Source organism: Pseudonaja textilis, chromosome 12 (assembly GCF_049901715.1).
Source record: "Pseudonaja textilis isolate UNSWEBS1 chromosome 12, rPseTex1.2, whole genome shotgun sequence".
NCBI lineage: Eukaryota > Metazoa > Chordata > Lepidosauria > Squamata > Elapidae > Pseudonaja > Pseudonaja textilis.
In genome coordinates, this window is record NC_142001.1 from 6,695,634 (window position 1) to 6,713,256 (window position 17,623).

General features: G+C 44.0%; 2 protein-coding genes across 7 annotated transcripts in view; one reads left to right on the forward strand and one right to left on the reverse strand.

The window, feature by feature from the left end:
• LOC113437870 (synaptotagmin-like protein 2) overlaps window positions 1–8,205 on the reverse strand; it is a 51,346-nt gene extending 43,141 nt beyond the window's left edge. Inside the window, exon 1 of one of the 6 annotated variants that reach the window (XM_087940920.1) lies at window positions 7,879–8,205. The gene's annotated coding sequence lies outside the window, so the exon portion shown is untranslated. The remainder of the gene's footprint in view (window positions 1–7,878) is intronic. The other 5 variants (XM_087940922.1, XM_087940925.1, XM_087940923.1 and 2 more) reach the window with 5 other exon arrangements.
• Window positions 8,206–11,847: 3,642 nt separating this feature from the next.
• Window positions 11,848–17,623, forward strand: part of LOC113437982 (SWI/SNF-related matrix-associated actin-dependent regulator of chromatin subfamily A member 1) — a 41,832-nt gene continuing 36,056 nt past the window's right edge. The window contains exons 1-2 of the mRNA XM_087940930.1: window positions 11,848–12,082; window positions 16,146–16,232. Of these exons, the coding sequence (XP_087797056.1) occupies window positions 11,960–12,082; window positions 16,146–16,232 (210 nt within the window). The 5' untranslated portion in view covers window positions 11,848–11,959. The remainder of the gene's footprint in view (window positions 12,083–16,145; window positions 16,233–17,623) is intronic.

The following is a 17,623-nucleotide window of genomic DNA, read 5'->3' on the forward strand; positions in this document are numbered from 1 at the left end:
CTTGGGGGCTGCAGATATCAAGGCTGCTTTAAGAAGCAATCAAAGCTAAGAGCCTTACAAAGGCTGCATTGTGCTTGCTGGGTCTCTAACTGAAGGGGAGGGGGCAGTGCTCAATGCACCTGGAGAAATACCTCCAGGCAAGAAAGAACTTCATGACCTCATGCTATAATGCAAAGGAACTCCTTATTTTATTCATCTTTATTGATTTATCCAATTTCTACACCTTCCAGCTCACCAAAGTGACTCTGGGTGGTTTGCAAAAGTTTACTTCAAAAGTTTACTTCAGAAAGTTTACGTTCAACTTATTCCAGAAAAAAAAAAAATTCTGCAAAACAGCCCAGGACAACACAGTTCTACAGTTTACTCCAGTTTGGATTGCAATTTGTGGTCTTCAGTTTCAGAAGTCCTTTTGCTTCAGGACACTGGAGAAAGTTGCAGTTTTCTCACTAGCTGGTGGTGCAAGAGGAAGAAAGGAAGAAGGATCCAGAAAAAGGAAATGAGAGAATGATACGTTATGATATGATATACATCGTATAGAAGTCCTCCAATACTTGAGGGGTTTCCACGGAGAAAAGGGGGTCAATGTGTTCTCCAAAGCACCAGAGGGCAGGATAAGAAGTAATGCAGGAGTCCCCAACCTCTTTGGAAATAGGGAGTGATTTTGTGGAAGACTATTTTTCCATGGACTGAAGGGAGGGATAGTTTCGGTTCTACTCACTCACTCACGCACCCACCACTCAACTCCAGCTGCGTGGCCCAGTTCCTAACAGGCCATGGACTGTTACTGGTCCATAGCTGGGAGTTGGCGACCCCTGAAATAACGGACGGAAGTTCAAATCTTTCTGGATATGGAAAGATATATTTCCTATCAGTGAGAACAATTAAATCAGTAGACTGGCTTGCCTCCAGAAATTGCGGGTTCTCCATCACTTTAGTTTTTAATGAAGAGACTTTTGTCCAGGATGGTCTCCTGTTTGAGCAGGGGGTTGGACTAGAAGACCTCTAAGGTCCCTTCCAACTCTAGCATTCTATGTTTTAAATATAAAAGGCTAGAAAGAGAATATTGAACCCCAATGATTTTTTCTTTGGTTTCCTCATGCCTCCCCAAATAACATGCCATACAACTCCCCATAGATTGCTCCTGCAGAGGATGTAGATGGAGGGGGGAGTTGCCCAGTTTTGCATTATACCAATAATGGGAGTTGCCCAGTTTTGCATTAGACTTATATACTGCTTTGTAGTGCTTTACAGCCCTCTCTAAGTGGTTTACAGAGTCAGGATATCGCCCCCAACAATGTGGGTCCTCATTTTACTGAAGGATGGAAGATTGAGTCAACCTTAAGCTGGTCACGATTGAACTCCTGGCTGTGGACAGTGTTAGCCTGCAATATTGCATTCTAACCACCACACCATCACGGCTCCTAATGCAATATCCAATTAGTTGCAGCACAGCATTTAGACTTATATGCCGCTTCATAGTGCTTTACAGCCCTCTCTAAGTGGCTTTACAGAGTCAGCCTCTTGCCCCCAACAATCTGAGTCCTCATTTTACCCACCTGGGAAGGATGGAAGGCTGAGTCGACCTTGAGGGGGTCAGGATCGAACTGCTGGCAGTGGGCAGAATTAGCCTGCAATACAGCATTCTAACCACTGTGCCACACCACAAGTCTTCTTTTAAGACACGAACTGGATTGAAGAAAGACAGGGGGCGTGATGAACCTCTCCAACCTCTCCAAAAACGAGGAAGGATTCCCAAATGCCCACTCCTGCTGTGAAAAACGCAAAAGCTCTCAGCTGAGGGGCAGCCTGACTCAGAAGCAAAGAAACTTCCTGAGCTGTGGGGGTCCTTGGAGCTTTCTGAGCTTGGCTGTTTTCTTGCAGACATTTCATCACTCTACTAGCTTACCCTATCAGTGCTACTAGAAAGATCATAACCTTTCTACAACTTTGCTTTTTGATGAAGTTGACCCTTTAGCCAGCATCATGAAGCCAAAGTATTTAGCAGTGCAGTTCAGCAAAGCGGGGATGTCTCCTCTCTTTCTGCCAAATCATGAGTAAACAAGTAATGTCATGCCCCTGTTGGAATCTGATTCGGAGGGAGAGGCCGAGCAGCTGACAGGGAGTGAGAGTGTGGCTCCATTGGCTGTGGAAGAAACTGGGGAAGGGCACAGTCCAGCTGGGCAGAGCAGGGGAGAGGTAGATGAAGGGAGAGGGAAGACCCAAGCCCACCCCCCTCTTCATTCTAGGGCACGCAGGTAGGAATGGAGACGGGAGCAATGTGAGTTGCATGGCTTATGAGGGAGGAGAGGGCCCTGATTCCCTTCATTAGTTGCAGCTGGGAACACAGTGTTTAAAAAGGGAAGTTGCGCACAGCAAGTTGTTGGGAGCAAATTGTGAATTTATGTGGTATTGTCGTGGCTTATTTGTGTTCCTGGCATCTTCCCAACTGTGTGTGTTTTGCTGTGCGTTCAAGACTGCAATTCCTTTTCCTGCTCTGTCAAGTTAATTACTGCAGCATGGTTTGTTTGGACTTTTAGTTACAGTTTGTATGTACCTTGTTTCTGACAAATTTTCTACAGTTAAAGGCTGTTCCTGGGAGAGTTTGTCTCCAGCCTGGACATTGGAGGCAAAGTTGGAGATAATAAAGGGACTCTTCTTGTTTATTTGACTGTGTTGCCTTTGTGCCATGCCCCAAGTCATCACAAGTAGTCTACTCAAAACCATGGTCTACACAGCAATGTTTCTTCAACTTGGCAACTTTAAGCTGGCTGGGGAATTCTGGGAGTTGAAGTCCCACATGTCTTAAAGTTGCAGAAACACTGACCTACAGGGTTTGCTTTCTGGAAAATTAAAGAGATGATTAAAAGTACATATTGAAAACTTTCTTGGGATTGGCAGCAGGATAGAAAACAAAGTACTTCCCTCCCCTGCTTTGATATGTTCGGGTTCCTTTGCAAGCTCAGATGCATTTCTAGCAATTGTTTTTATAATATACAATGTTGACATGCTGTTCATGGCAAAAGTCAAACTTCAAAGCTTGCATTTCAGCCAGCCAAGTACCCTCTGTGACAGCTCAATGTGTGTTTTATGTCTACAAGTAGCAGAAACCAAGGTATTACTGGGTTCAGGGAGCTCCCAAGCAGAAAAATTATGGGCTAGATTCAGCCACAGCCCACCAATTTAATTATGAGATTTAGTTAAAAAAAGGGAATGCTTTCTGTTTCTATGCATGCATTTTCTCGGGAAATCAGGCTGCTTTGTTAGGATTCATAGACAAGTAGCCATGAGTTCCTTGTGGAAAAGGAAAGAGAATTATAACGCAAGTATTGGGAAAGTATTTTTTAAAATTTTTTTATGAACCTTTGAGTTTAGTTTACTTTATTGTCATTGCACCTTGTACAACGAAATCAAACACCATCTTCAGGGCACATCATGACCGTGAAAATAAACACAAACACACATCCTTCACACTCCACACATTGAATTGAAAACCCCACAACATCACAACAACACTGCACTATACAGTAGGATTCAGTACAGTTACTGCCCTGGGATAGAAGCTGTTTTTCAGCCTATTTGTCCTTGTTTTTATTATTCTGTACCATCTGCTAGATGGTAATAGTTAAAAAAAAGGGTGCCAAGGATGAGATGGATTTTTGAGGATGTTCTGAACTTTCTTAAGGCAGCGGGAGCTATAAAGCTCTTCCAAAGAGGGGAGAGGGCAGCCCATGATCCTCTGGGCAATGACGTTAACCCTCTGGAGTGCTTTCCTATCTGCCACTGTGCAATTGGCAAACCATACGGAGGTGCAGTATGTTAAAATACTCTCTGTGGTGCAGTGGTTTTCTTAGTTTTCTCTCCTTCAATTAATTCAAATTAAACAGGTAGTCCTCAACTTAGAGCAGTTCATTTAGTGACCGTTCAAAGTTACAACGGCACTGAAAAAAGAGACTTTTGACCCTTTTTCACACTTAGGACCATTGTGGCATCCCCCATGGTTGTGTGATTTATTGTCGAACGCTTCGCCACTGGCTCATATTTATGACGATTGCAGAGGGTTATGGGATCACCTTCTGACAAGCAACTTCAGTGGGGAAGCCAGGTTCACTAAACAATGGTGTTACTCACTTAACAAATGCAACGGTTCAGTTAACAAATGCGGTATGAAAAGTCACGAAATGCCACTTCGCAAAGGTCTCACTTAGCAGCATAAATTTTGGGCTCAGTTGTGACCGTAAGCCCAGGTCTACCTGTATCCTTCTTTTAGTTCAGGTGGTTAAGGTGGCGTTATAATACTTCTGTTCTTAGTCTTACTCTGCAAGAGGAGGTTGGCTGAGAGGGAGCATCTGGCTTCAAGGCCATGAGGAAGCTTCTATAAACCTGGCTCTTCTTGGTCGTAATCCCATACCTTAACCACCTTGTGCTGAGTTTTCTATTGACCCCTGGCTTATTTTTCAGACATTCTATGACAGGAGCATCAAGCTTGATTTCATTGAGGGCTGCATCAGGGTTGTGTTTTATCTGGGGGTGGGGGTGGGCGTGGCCAGGGGCGTGGCCAGTTCAATATCATTTGTGTTGGGGTGCCTGTGGTGGCAAAGCATTCTCCCAGCAAAAACAGGCTCCCAAGCTCCTTTTCCGGCTGTGATGGCCTCCTGCAACCGTCTCTGCCGGTGAAAACGGAGCTTGGGAGGGCCACGCACAGCCCTCCCGGGCTCCGTTTTCGCTGGCACGGGCACCACAGGCCGGTCCCTCACTGTTTTCAGGGTGAGCCCCGGGCCTTGAGTTTGACACCCCTGCTCTTGGACTTGTGGGCCAATCCATCTGGACGTCTGCAAAGCCAACAATCAGGAATGCAGTTGATTTTTACAAAGCAGCCTCTCATTTAAATAGCCAGTTAAAGCCAGTTTGGTCAAGTGGTTTAAGGCACCCGGCTAGAAAATGGGAGACTGTGGATTCAAGTCCTGCCTTAGCCATGGAAAGCCAACTGGGTAGCTTTGTGCCAATCACCGGGAGACAATGAGTTCTAGTCCCTCCTGAGGCATGAAAGTCAGCTGGGTGACTTTGGGCCAGTCCTTCCTTCTGGGCCCAACCCACCTTGTAGGGTGGTTGCTCTGTGGAAAACAGGAGGAGGAAGGTGTGTGGGATATGTTGCCATTTTGAGTTTTTAGTAAAAATAATAAAGGTGTGACATAAACAAATAAATAGTGTAAAGCAGGAAACTCATCAAGGAAGAAGACAAAGGTGGAGTTCTTTGGAGAGAGAGAGAGAGAGAGAGAGAGAGAGAGAGAGAGAGAGAGAGAGAGAGAGAGATAGCATGATGACCAAATCTAATGTGTTGAGGCTTATTCAACCAGCTATATAACTTGTTTCAAGTGCTACACCAAAAGTCCGGCCCATTGACAAAAGTCCAACATAATTACACTCGATGTTTGAATGAGTTGCCGTTTTCTTCTAAATACTTACTTAATTTGATGCGTGATCGTTGAACATGCCTAAGCAAAGGAACATTTTCTCTGAAAATAGTAGGGCTCAATAAAATGTATTGTGACAGACTACGGCAGGGCCTTCAAACTTGACAGCTTTAAGACTTGTGGACTTCAACTCCCAGAATTCCCCCTCTAGTCATGTTAGCTCAGGAATTCTGGGAGTTGAAGTCCACAACTCTTAAACTTGGCCAGTTTGAAGATCCTTCGACTATGGGATCTGACTATGGGATCTATCTTACGGTATATCCTATGGGTATACGTATGTGTGTACAATATATAAAACAAGAACACAGCTCAATACAGACCATAGGCTTCAACAGTTGTCACACATAAACATGATATTGTGGTTTCAAACCATATGTAAAACCAACAAGCTTCAGCAAGGTCGCAGCATCAGACCCAGAGAGTTTAAAGGTGAAAGCAGCATGCAGCATATCTCACTGTTGGCAACTTTGAGATATGTGGACTTTAGTTCCCAGTATCTTGGGAGTTGGAAGTGCACACATCTTAAAACTGCCAAAGTTGAGACATCATGGGTTAATTTTTATTATTAAGTGTTGTACCTTATGATTCTTGATGACTGTATCTTTTATTTAATGCATACAGAGAGCATTTGCACCAAGATAAATTCCTTGTGTGTCCAATCACACTTGGCCAATAAATAATTCTATTCTGTTCTATTCTATTCTATTCTATTTGTGGGTGGGGGCTGCAGGGGCCCAAGAATCCATGTATCCTCAGTCATGAACATTCAGCAGACAACTCCAGGTCTGTAATTCTCTCTCACCAGAATTTGACTCCTTATAATAAAAATGAAGGGAGATCTTTGTAAAAGCTGCCCTGGGCTTTTGCAGAAAAGTCAGGAAATACCTAACAAATATGCCTTCGTTCTTTATCTGTTAATCCCAAATCACTTTATTTTATTTTTTTTCCAAAAGAAACTGATGGGGCAACATCTCTCGGTCTACTCCAGGATCTATTTTATTCAGGAATACCTTTGATGGAAGTGAGAAAATGCCACGTCAGGGGCTGGGTTGCTATTTTTTTTTTTCTTTTGCAAGAAAGCTCAGTCAAACCACCCATTAATCCTGATGTCCTTCTACATTCCCTGGGTGACTATTGCACATAACTGGGTAAAATGTGTTCAAAATCCCTGGGGAAGACATCAAAGGAATGTCACAGGTCACAGTCCCAAGCAAGTCACCGCAAATGATCACGTTTCTCTGATGGGTTAATTACAGGGAATTGTGACTTTAGGGTCAGAAAGTAGCCTGATTCCCATACAATGTTAAACCACGGTGTAATTTGCTTTGGTGGTTTTGGTTTGGCAGGGTGTGTGTGACTCCCAAGCAATAAGGGCTCATTCAACAAAGCAGACTTTAAAGAACAAACAAACGAACAAAAAACAAAGGGAAACTTGCTTTACAGAAATGGACACTTCTTTTCTACAAATCAAATGAAGACGTATGCATGTATATGAGATATTGAAGGATGAACCAGTAAAAACATTTTTATGGCTTTCCTTTTAGACACTGGAAAGAAAGAAAGAAAGAAAGAAAAGAAAAGAAAAGAAAAGAAAAGAAAAGAAAAGAAAAGAAAAGAAAAATCATACACCGACATATGTCCACAGTCAACACTTCTAAATGTTTCTCAAGTCAAGATTTGAGGTCATAAAATGCTTGCTTAAATATAGTGAAAGAAAAGCTTTTGGACCGTTTTTGTCAGATGGAAAAGAGTATCCTTCCAAGGTTTGCAAAACTCTTTTTTTTTTGGTGACCACACAATCAAATCCTCCTGCTTTTCCCGTTCTTCTCCTGCAAGTCCCCAAGTACTTTCAAAAGAAGAGAGGTGAACTTTCCGTCGCGCACGGCCTGAATCAACAAGTTGCGTTCTGAAAATCTAGTCGAGCTTCAACCGGGTAGCCAAACTCGGATCTTCGTTAGGGCTCGAGGTAAGCCGGGCAAAGCCGGAACAGCCGGACACCTTCCGGAGGTCCGAAATGTAGGCAGGTGCTCCACCCGAGTCGCCCCCCCGCCCCCACCCCCACCCCGATTCAGAAGCCGGGATTCTCCGTTCCCACAACTCTTCGTCCCGCAAGTCACGGAGAAAGCACCCGAGGAAAGCTTGCCGTGACCCGCATCCTCGGCCGCGACCCTCAAGCCAGGACCCGGGCTGAGTTGGCTTAAACTCGCGGGGCGGTCGTGGGAACGCAGCCCCGGGTGGCAGCCGAGGCAGGGCAGGCTGCGGAGCCAGCAGAAAGGGGCGAGAGGAAACGAACCTGAGCCTAAAGTCGCGGGTCGAGTTCCCCCCACCCCCCCGCCGCCCCAGGCTACACGTGCCCCGTCCAGCCCCTTCTGCAAAAACCCCGCCGTGCCCTTGCCCCGTGGCTTACCGGAGGGTGCTGTCCGGAGGGCCGGCGGGGGCCAGCGGGGTCGGCAGCAAGAGTCTCTCGTCCCCTTCCAGCCCTTTGGAAGAAGGAGGGCAGCCACCAGCTGCTGCCACCAGCGGTTCCTGGAGACGCGCCCTGTGCCAGCCAGCCCGCCCGCCCGCCCGCCCGGGCATTCGCCCACAGCTGACCCGGCGCTCCCTGGCAGAGAGGCGAAAACCCGGCCTGGATCCCCCGAGCGAGGCGCTGCTCCGCCCCGAGGAGAGGAAAAACCCGGACTGGATGAACAGAAGGGGCACGGCCGCTCGGGGGCGTCAGCAACAACACTCCCCCACCCCGCCCCAATTGCCCGGAGCTGGTAGGAAGCGAAGTGCCAATAACATCCAAATCTTTAGATTTTCATTGGAGCCAACAGTCAAACAGGAGTTCAGATGGAATGGAATGGAATAGAATAGCATATTGAATGAATATTGGAATGAAGAATAGAATAGAATAGAATAGAATAGAATAGAATAGAATAGAATAGGACAGGTTATTGGAATGAGAGAATAGAAATAGAATAGAATAGAAAACATGGAGTGGAGTCCAATGGAATGGAATGGAATGGAATAGAATAGAACAGAACAGAACAGAACAGAACAGAACAGAACAGAACAGAACAGAACAGAATAATAGAGTTGGAGTAGAGTAGAATAGAGTAGAGTAGAATAATAATAGAATAATAGAATTGGAGTAGAGTAGAGTAGAATAGAATAGAAAATAGAATAGCATATTGAATGAATATTGGAATGAAGAATAGAATAGAATAGGATAGGATAGAATAGGATAGGATAGGATAGGATAGGATAGATACAAGGAACAAGTTCTCCTAATATTGTAACTCTTGAAGACTTGAAATAACTATTGTTGGTAGGACTGATTCTAATACTAGGTAAAGGGAATGTTGCAGGTCCCACCCTTGAGGGAGATACACCTGGTGGGACCTGGAAGAAGGGCCTTCTCCGTGGTGGCTCCAACTCTCTGGAACATCCTCCCCCCAGAGATTAGAATGGCCCCCTCACTAATACTCTTCCGAAAGGCACTGAAGACCTGGTTTGGCCAGCGGGCCTGGGGAACCCGGAGTGGGATGGAGCCCATCAAATGGCCAGCGTGATCTGCTGTTGTCGGGGAGAGGGGTGGGAGTTGGGTTCCCCACCCCCCACCCCAATTTTGTTCTATCATACTTTACTAATTTATTTGATTACTCTTGTTAGTTTTTATTGTTTTTTTTATTTTTATTTTTTGTTTTAAATAGGGTTTTACATCGTGTAAGCCGCCTCGAGTCGCCAGGGGGCCTATAGGCAGCAATATAAATTAAATAAATAAATAATTTCCCATTAAATCGATATTTCGGGTGATAAGCAGGTTTTTGGCCGAGTGCTGATTTTTTTTATTCGAAACCAGGAACTCCCAACAGTTCTGGACTCCAACCCCCATCCTCCTCAACCAGGTAGACTCCAGAGTTTCCGAGTTTCATCCCTATGGAATAAGGATGCATCCACCGTCTGTAGCCTGTAGCTACAAACTCTCTAGAGAAGGTAGCCAAACTTGCTAGGGAAGTTAGGGTGTTGGCCAATATTTAAATGAATTTAGTTGAGGGAGGATTTGGAACTCATGTCAGCTGACATAAACATTTGTGGCATGTGATTTTACACCCTTTTTTTAAAAAAAACCCAAAGCAACGGATTTATTCTGCAACTCTCTAATTTTCAATAATTTGCTCTGCCTTTCTCAGAGATTCCAGAGGTTTTTTTTAAATACCAAACTAATGTATTATTGCATGGACTTTGGGGGGAATCGCTACATCCGAAGTATAAAATCTGATGTTGCAAAACAGGTTTCCGATGGCTAGCAAAATGCTTTTATGCAAGAAGTTCTTTTCAGGACGTGCCTAATACCCCTTTCTCCTATTTTCCCCATAACAACAACCCTGTGAAGTGGGTTGGGCTGAGAGAGAGACATTGCCCCGAAATTATGGACTAAGGCAGGACTGGAACTCACTGTCTCCTGGTTTCCAGCCTGGCACCTTAACTACTAGGAAGTACCACCCACCGAAATACACATTAAAGGGCTTGGGATTTTCTAGAGTGGTTTGTAAAAACGGAAGAACAGGGGAAATCCAGAACCCAAGTTATTTAGGATCCAGAGAAACAGGGAGGGATTGCTAGGAAAGGGAGGAGTTGGGAAAATGGATGGAAGAAGAACCGAGTGGTGTATCCTTAAGAAGGAGGGGGAAGAATACCCTTCCCAGCCTACAGAATTTTGTTATAAATCCCATTCGTCTAGACTGAATTCTTTTTGGTATGTCAAATATGCACCACTGTATCCAGCCATGCTTGTGCGATTTGGAGAACAAATGCATCTCAGAAGGAGCTGGTGAATAACTTGTTTTGAATAAGATATTTCCTTAGGACAGGGCCCCCACAAACTTGGCAACTTGAAGACTCGAGGACTTCAACTCTCAGAAGAGCTGGCTGGAGAATTCTGGGAGTTGAAATCCACAAGTCTTCAAGTTGCCAAGTTTGGGGACCCCTGGCTTAGGAAATAAATGTAAACCAACCTCACAGCATCGCATGAATTAGCAAAGAGCCCAGAATCCAAAGTCTGCATCTTTAGTCGGGCTCATGGATTACGAGCCTTCCGGAGGTACTCCACTTTTCAGCACAAAATGACTTTTGCCAAATACACCAGAAAGGGAAAGACAGCGTGAATTAAATTACATTTTGCTTTAACTTTAAGTAGCTGAGCAGGTCTCGGTAGATTAATTCAACTCTTCACTTCATCCACTGTTTACAAGCTCATTAGAGCTGCCGAACAGATGATTATTATTTTATTATTATTATTATATCTTACTGCAGGGGTCTTCAAACTTGACAGCTTTAAGATTTGTGGACTTCAACTCCCAGAATTCCTCCCATGTTAGCTCAGGAATCCTGGGAATTGAAGTCCACCAGTCTTAAACTTGCCAAGTTTGAAGACCCCTGATCGAGCTATCTATCTATCTATCTATCTATCTATCTATCTATCTATCTATCTATCTATCTATCTATCTATCTATCTATCTATCTATCTATCTATCTATCTATCTATTCATTCTATCTTTCTCTCTATTCTACCTTTCTCTATCTATTCTATCTTTCTATCTATCTATTCTATCTTTCTCTCTCTCCCTCTGTCTATCTATTCTATCTATCTCTCTTTCTCTCTATCTATTCTACCTCTCTTTATCTATTCCAGGGGTCTTCAAACTTGACAGCTTTAAGACTTCTGGACTTCAACTCCCAGAATTCCTCCTCCAGTCATGTTAGTTCAGGAATTCTGGGAGTTGAAATCCACAAGTCTTAAACTTGCCAAGTTTGCAGAACCTTGTCTTAATGTGTTCCTTTCGTTTTGGTTTAAGGCAGTGTTTGTCAAAGTTGGCAACTTTATTAGGCATGGGGAATACATTTCCCAGAATTCCCCAGAGGGCTTAAAACAGGGGATCCCCAAACTTGACAAATTTAAGACTGGTGGATTTCAACTCCCAGAATTCCTCAGTCAGCAAAGGAGTTGGAAGTCCTTTACAGTTGCCAAGTTTGGAGACCCCTGGCTTAAAGGCAAGAGATAACTGGGTGCGTCTTGAATCCCTTTCCCTCTCACTCTTCAGTTTCGGAATAAAAACGGGGCGCCCCCTCTGGAACAACTTGCTTCCCTGGCCCTCCGCGTGGTCTCCCGTCCAACCTTCCTTAGCTTTAGCAGCTCCCGGGCCAGCTGAAACAAGGAAGGGCGCTCCTCCAGGGAAACCTTTTCATTTTACGAGTCAACCATTTTAACGTGAGAACCAGCTGCCTTCAGCGGGCAGCAAACCGACGCTCACCGGCTCTTCTTCGCGCTCTCGTGGGAGCCCCGCCCGGGAGGCGCAGCCAAGGCTGCCTGGCCCCGCCCCCCGCCCCCCTCGGTTTCCGAAACGCGCCTGCGCCGCGGAGCTCTCGCGGGCCTCTCGCGATGCTTGGCGCGAGCGGGAGTCCAGTTAGCTTCATCGTAGCGTCTCCCCGTTAACCGGCCCAAAATGGATGCCGGTGCAGCTGCTGAGCCCGCTTCCACGCCGGCCTCGGCCACCCCGGGCCTGTCGGGCGGCGAGGAGGAGCCCTCAACCTCGGCCGCTTTCTCGCAGGAGCCCGTCGAGGACGAGGTGGGTCGTCGTCGTCGGTGGTGGTGGTGGTGGTGGGAGAAGCGGCGGGGGGGCTCCGCGCCTCGTCGCCCATGGCAACCGGGTACCTCACCGTCGGCGTTGGATTCAGTCTTGCCCTTGGGGGCCTCCTTCTCTTCCCTTCCCGGGGCCTTTCGGGTCAGCTGACCGGCGAGTGCCGGGCTTTCAGGGAGAGAAGCGTGTTGGCAGGTTCGGGCTTGGATGGGAGACCACGGGGAGATCCCGCTTCCGGAGGCCGGACTGGGGAGAGGAAAAGTGGACCCTGGAAACATTTGGTGGATTGATTGGTTGATGATTGATTGATTGATTGAATTTACATTGCCGCCTATTGGCCCATGGCGACTTGAGCCGGCTTACCGAATGTAAAACCATATTTCAAATAAAAACAATGGGAAAAAGCAATACAGGCTAACAAAAAGAATCAGATAAATTAATAAAGTGCAGTAGAACAACATCTGGAATAAATAAATAAATATTCCCCCTCCTCAGGCCATTTCCCACACCTTGAGATTATAGGGATATAATTTTTGCACGCAGGTCTGTCCTAAAACTGGTTCCTTTTGCCTCTTCCCCATCAGCACTGTTGTTATCGGAGTCTGCCTGCTGCTAGTCATTACAGGTAGTCCTCGACTTACAACAGTTCATTTAGTGACGGTTCAAGGTTGCAACAGCCCTGACTTACGGGTGTTTTTTTTTTCCACATGTAACGACGGCTGCGGTATCCCCCATGGTCCTGTGATCAAAATCGAGATGGGTGGCAATCGACTCGCATTTATGGCGGTTGCGGTGCGTATCATGGGATCCCCTTTTGCGACCTTCCGACGAGCAAAGTCAGTGGGGAGGCCGAGTCCGCTTAACAACTGTATTGCTAATTTAACAGGTGCATTGATTCACTTGTCCGCTGTGCCAAGAAAGGTTGTAAAATGAGGCACAACTCGCTTAGCAACAGAAATGTTGGGCTTAATTATGGTCGTAAGTTTGAGGACTACCTGTATTTTCTTCATAATGATTTAGCCCTAGGATTTGTATTTACAGGGCTTCCAATGAATTGAATCCACCCCTCTTCTCTCTCCTCTCCTTCTCCCACCATTGCATAATATGTCTGAAATCCATGGAGAAGGCAGGAGCAAATTGTTGAGACTCTGGAAAAAGTGCAGAGAAGAGCAACCAGGATGATTAGGGGACTGGAGACTAAAACATATGAAGAAGGGTTACAGGAACTGCGCATGTCTAGTCTAGGGAAGAGAAGGACCAGGGGAGACAGGAGAGCAGCCTTCCAATATTTGAGGGGCTGTCACAAAGAGGAGGAGAGGGTGAAGCTATTTTCCAAGGCACCTGAAGGCCAGACAAGGAATAATGGATGGAAACTGAACAAGAAGAGATTCAACCTGGAAATAAGGAGAATTTTTCTGACAGTGAGGACAATCAACTGATGGAACAGAAGTTGCCTTTGGAAGTTGTGGGAGCTTCATCAGCGGAGGCTTTCAAGAAGAGATTGGACTGCCATCAGTCAGAAATGGTGTAGGGTCTTCTGCCTGGGGTGGGGTGGGGTGGATTAGATGACCTATAAGGTCCCTCCCAACTCTGTTAATCTGTTAATAATAATCCTTGCATTGCTGTTTAAAAAAACAAACAAGAACACCCACAATCTCTGCATGGAGGCACCCCCAAAAATCAGGTTTAGGTTTGACCACAGTGAGGCTTTCTTTCCCTGACACCTGGCTGAACTAGGTGGATCTCATGAAGCCTTTTAGGTTGATCTGATACAGGGTAGTCCTTGGCTTACGACCACAATTGAGCCCAGAATTTATGTTGCTAAGTGAGAAATGTGTTAAGTGAGTTTTGCCCAATTTTACGACTTTTCTTGCCACATTTGTTAAGTGAATCACTGCGGTTGTAAGATTAATAATACGGTTGTTAAGTGAATCTGGCTTTCTCATTGACTTCGCTTGTCAGAAGGTTGAAAAAGGGGACAACATGACCCTGGGACACTGCAACCGTCATAAATGTGAGTCAGTTGGCAAGCATCCGAACATAAATCATGTGACCAGGGGGAATGCCGCAAAGGTTGTAAGTGTGAAAAAATGTCACTTTTTTTCAGTTCTATTGTAACTTTGAATAAGTAAATAATCAGATAGGGACAGGGGATGATAACTGGTGCATTTTGGGGGCATCAACAAGCTAGTATTTGCAGTATAAATAGCTTTTGCTTTTCTGTAGTTCCCCTGGTATCTGCCATGGCTACCCAGGATGTTTTTTTTCTGCCCCCCCCTGCCCCCCCCCCCTGAAATGTCCTATCATGTCCTTGGTTTCCAAGGCAACGAGGTTCAGTCTTTGAAGCATCGCTCCTCTGAAAAATAATTGTCTTCTTTTAAGAGGATGGGTGGTGAAAGACGGGAAGGCAGTGTGTCTCATAAGTGGCATTCAGAGAACTGGAGCTTTCTCTGAACCACCAGTTGCTGGGAGAACAGTAAGCGGGAACAGTTGCTGAGGTAGCATCCTGGCTGCATCTTTTGGGCCAGTGTTGAAAATGGGATACTTCAGGCACGTTCTGCAAGGTTCTCCTTGGTTTTTATGATGAAGGGTGGCTATTTATGGGCCATTTGAGGACACATAGTGTTCTCTGTCTTTTAAATGTTTTCATTTGAAATAGAAAAAAAAGGAATTTTGCATCAACATCTGGGATTCAGTTCATCCAGTGAGTTGCAGATCCAATGAAGGATCAATTCTCAATTTCTTTGCTCTTAGTGTAAAATGCTTATCTCTACTGGGCTGATTCCCTAGGGCTCACACCGACGAATTCAGCTATAGGCTATAGTCTGTACATCACTAGCTACTATAGGGGCCAAATGTTAAACAAAGTTTTTATATGATCCAGCATGGCTTTCCTGATGGGAAAGAGAGGAAGAGGGAGGGAGAGAGGGAGCGACAGACAGACAGAGAGAGCTAGTCAGTTTCATTCATCAGCTTTTGACACAAGCTTGGAAACCAATTGCTAAGCTACATTGGTTTTTAGAGGAGTTTTGCAATAAATGCCTGCCTGTCTGTAATTCAAATGCAGCCTGTGTATTTGTGGTTCAGCGTACCAAGTGGGCTAATTCAGTAAAGTCTGTATCAGTTAAGCATGGGTTCAAATATTGTTTTAACAAATCCAGTGTGTAATCTGGCAGCAAACTTATTCCATTTGTAGGAATTTCCAGCTTTTGTTGTTTATTATACTGAACTGGAATAGGCTGACCAAAAGTATGTACAGTTATCTGTTTTTCCTTGTATTCCTTTGGCCTTAATCTGCCCATTTGGATATACATTAATTAATCTGCTCATATATTTACTAATGTCATAAGCAAACCAGTCACTTTTTTATACATAAATATTTTAGGGAAGTGACCATGTTTTTTCATTTGTAACAAAATCAGTTATTTGTGAACCAAAGGTCAAACACTTTACATTAGTCCATCTAATGCCTATTTACTCAGCATTGGGTGATTATACAGCTTTATTGTAATATATTTGTATACTCTAAGCATGAAGTATTCTCAGGTGACATATTATTTTTCTGACTTGTTTAAAATGAGGCTTACAATCCTTGAAATGTCAAAACAGCTCAAAAATATTGTGAACTGAAATCTATTAACAAATTCTTTATATTTTACTAATAAACTAGGTAAGTACTGGCCATTTATGATGGCTTTGTTTAATACACAGTAATGTTCAAATTGGTAATACATACTTTTATGGTAGACACACCAGACAAAGTTTATTCCCATGGTTCTCAACCTGTGGTCCGCAGACCCTTGGGGTGGGGCTTGGTGTCATGGGGTCGGGTAAGGCTTGAACAACTGTTATGATTTAAATCTTAAGTCTTGGAGATCCGTGGTACAGTCTCTGGCCACAAAAAGGCATTTAAGGGGTGTGGTGAAGAAAAGGCTGAGAACCACGGCTCTGTTCCATTTTAATGTTTTAATCTGTGTTATGCTGGGAAAAGAACCTGTCTTTTTTCTTTATTAAATATGTTGTGATTGAAGAATTTTCACTTTATTTACAGAAAAATGATCCTCCATTTCAACTCAAACTTCCTCCAAAGGCAACTAAGTCCGAAAAAGAAATTGATCCGGAATATGAAGAGAAGATGGTAAATTTGTTACTTGGACTTTTTGCCTGTGGTGTCTTTTGTTAAATTTAATTTTGCTGATAAGAAGTCCCTGTATTATACATTTACCTTTTAAAATGATCTAACCAATTGTTCCATTCAATGATAATTGAACTGAAAAAAAATGTTCATACCTCTTCCTGTGATATTATTCCCTGAACAGGTGACTTCCTCCTTCCCTCCCTCCAGCAGGTTGGGCGGCTGAATTGCACCCTTTGTTCCTCAGATGTTGCTTAGTCCTACTCTTGATGTACCTGCTTGCTATGGACACTCAAGACTCTTTAGCTTCAGGCTTCTAACCATGCTTGTCAGGGAGAGCTCCCACTGTAGTAATTTATACAAGCTGAGGAGGACAAAGGGCATTAAGCTGCCTTGGTGGAAATCAAGTTGTTGTCTTTCATAGGTTAAGGGTCTTGCTTTTTTTTAAAAAAAAATTCCATTTGTTTTCTGGCCTGAAAAAGTTAACTGTAGGTTGATTTACAACTTGATGTCTCTTCTGGCCTCTAGCAGCCAGTTACTGTTAGTCTTGCAACACATAATTACAGGCTTGATCTTAAACTTTCTGTGCCAAAGGCTAATGTTTTAGAATCCAGGCAGCATTTCCTGACCAAGTTTATGTCATTTGGTTCTGGAATGGTTTTTCTCTACAGCTTAAGAATGAAGTCTTTTTCTCGAGGAATAGCTTGGGAGAAACAGTTTTAGTGTTTTGTGTCTCGAGATAGCAGTAAGTATTATGGCCCCTTTATCTTGGTGCAGTACATAGAATAAAAGCAATAATAATGTGCAGCCAGCTATAAAATCTCAACATAAAACATGGAGCCTCTAGGCTAAAAGGCACATAAGATATAATAACAGCATCACTTTAATAAGTTAAAAATAACCAGGTCCGCAAGGGCACATCCCCCATTGATACATTAGTGATTTATAAATAAATTTGGCATAGCATGTTAGAAAAGCTTCATCTCTGAAATGTTTCTTCTAAATATCTATTATGTAGATATTGCTTTCCTGTTATCTTCCTTGAAATAGTACTGAGTTCATAAATTTATATGAACCATATTTTTGAATAAGGCACAATATTCAAAGGTAATAAAACAGTCACACAATACAGTAACAGCATGATGATTCCTACTACAGTGTGTGAATCCATCTAGTTCCTGGCTTGTTTTGTGCTATTTTTTTCTGCTAGTTGAGAGATAAGAGCACAGTAACCAGATATCAGAATTCTGCATTCAGACTTAAGATCGTAATCTGAACTTTTATTTCCTTTATTGTATTACCAGGGTGTGTTAATTCCTATTTATTATTGCTCTATTATTTTATTCTTGATATATGTATGTTGCCTGAGGCTTTGAGGCTGAAATAATAGAAAG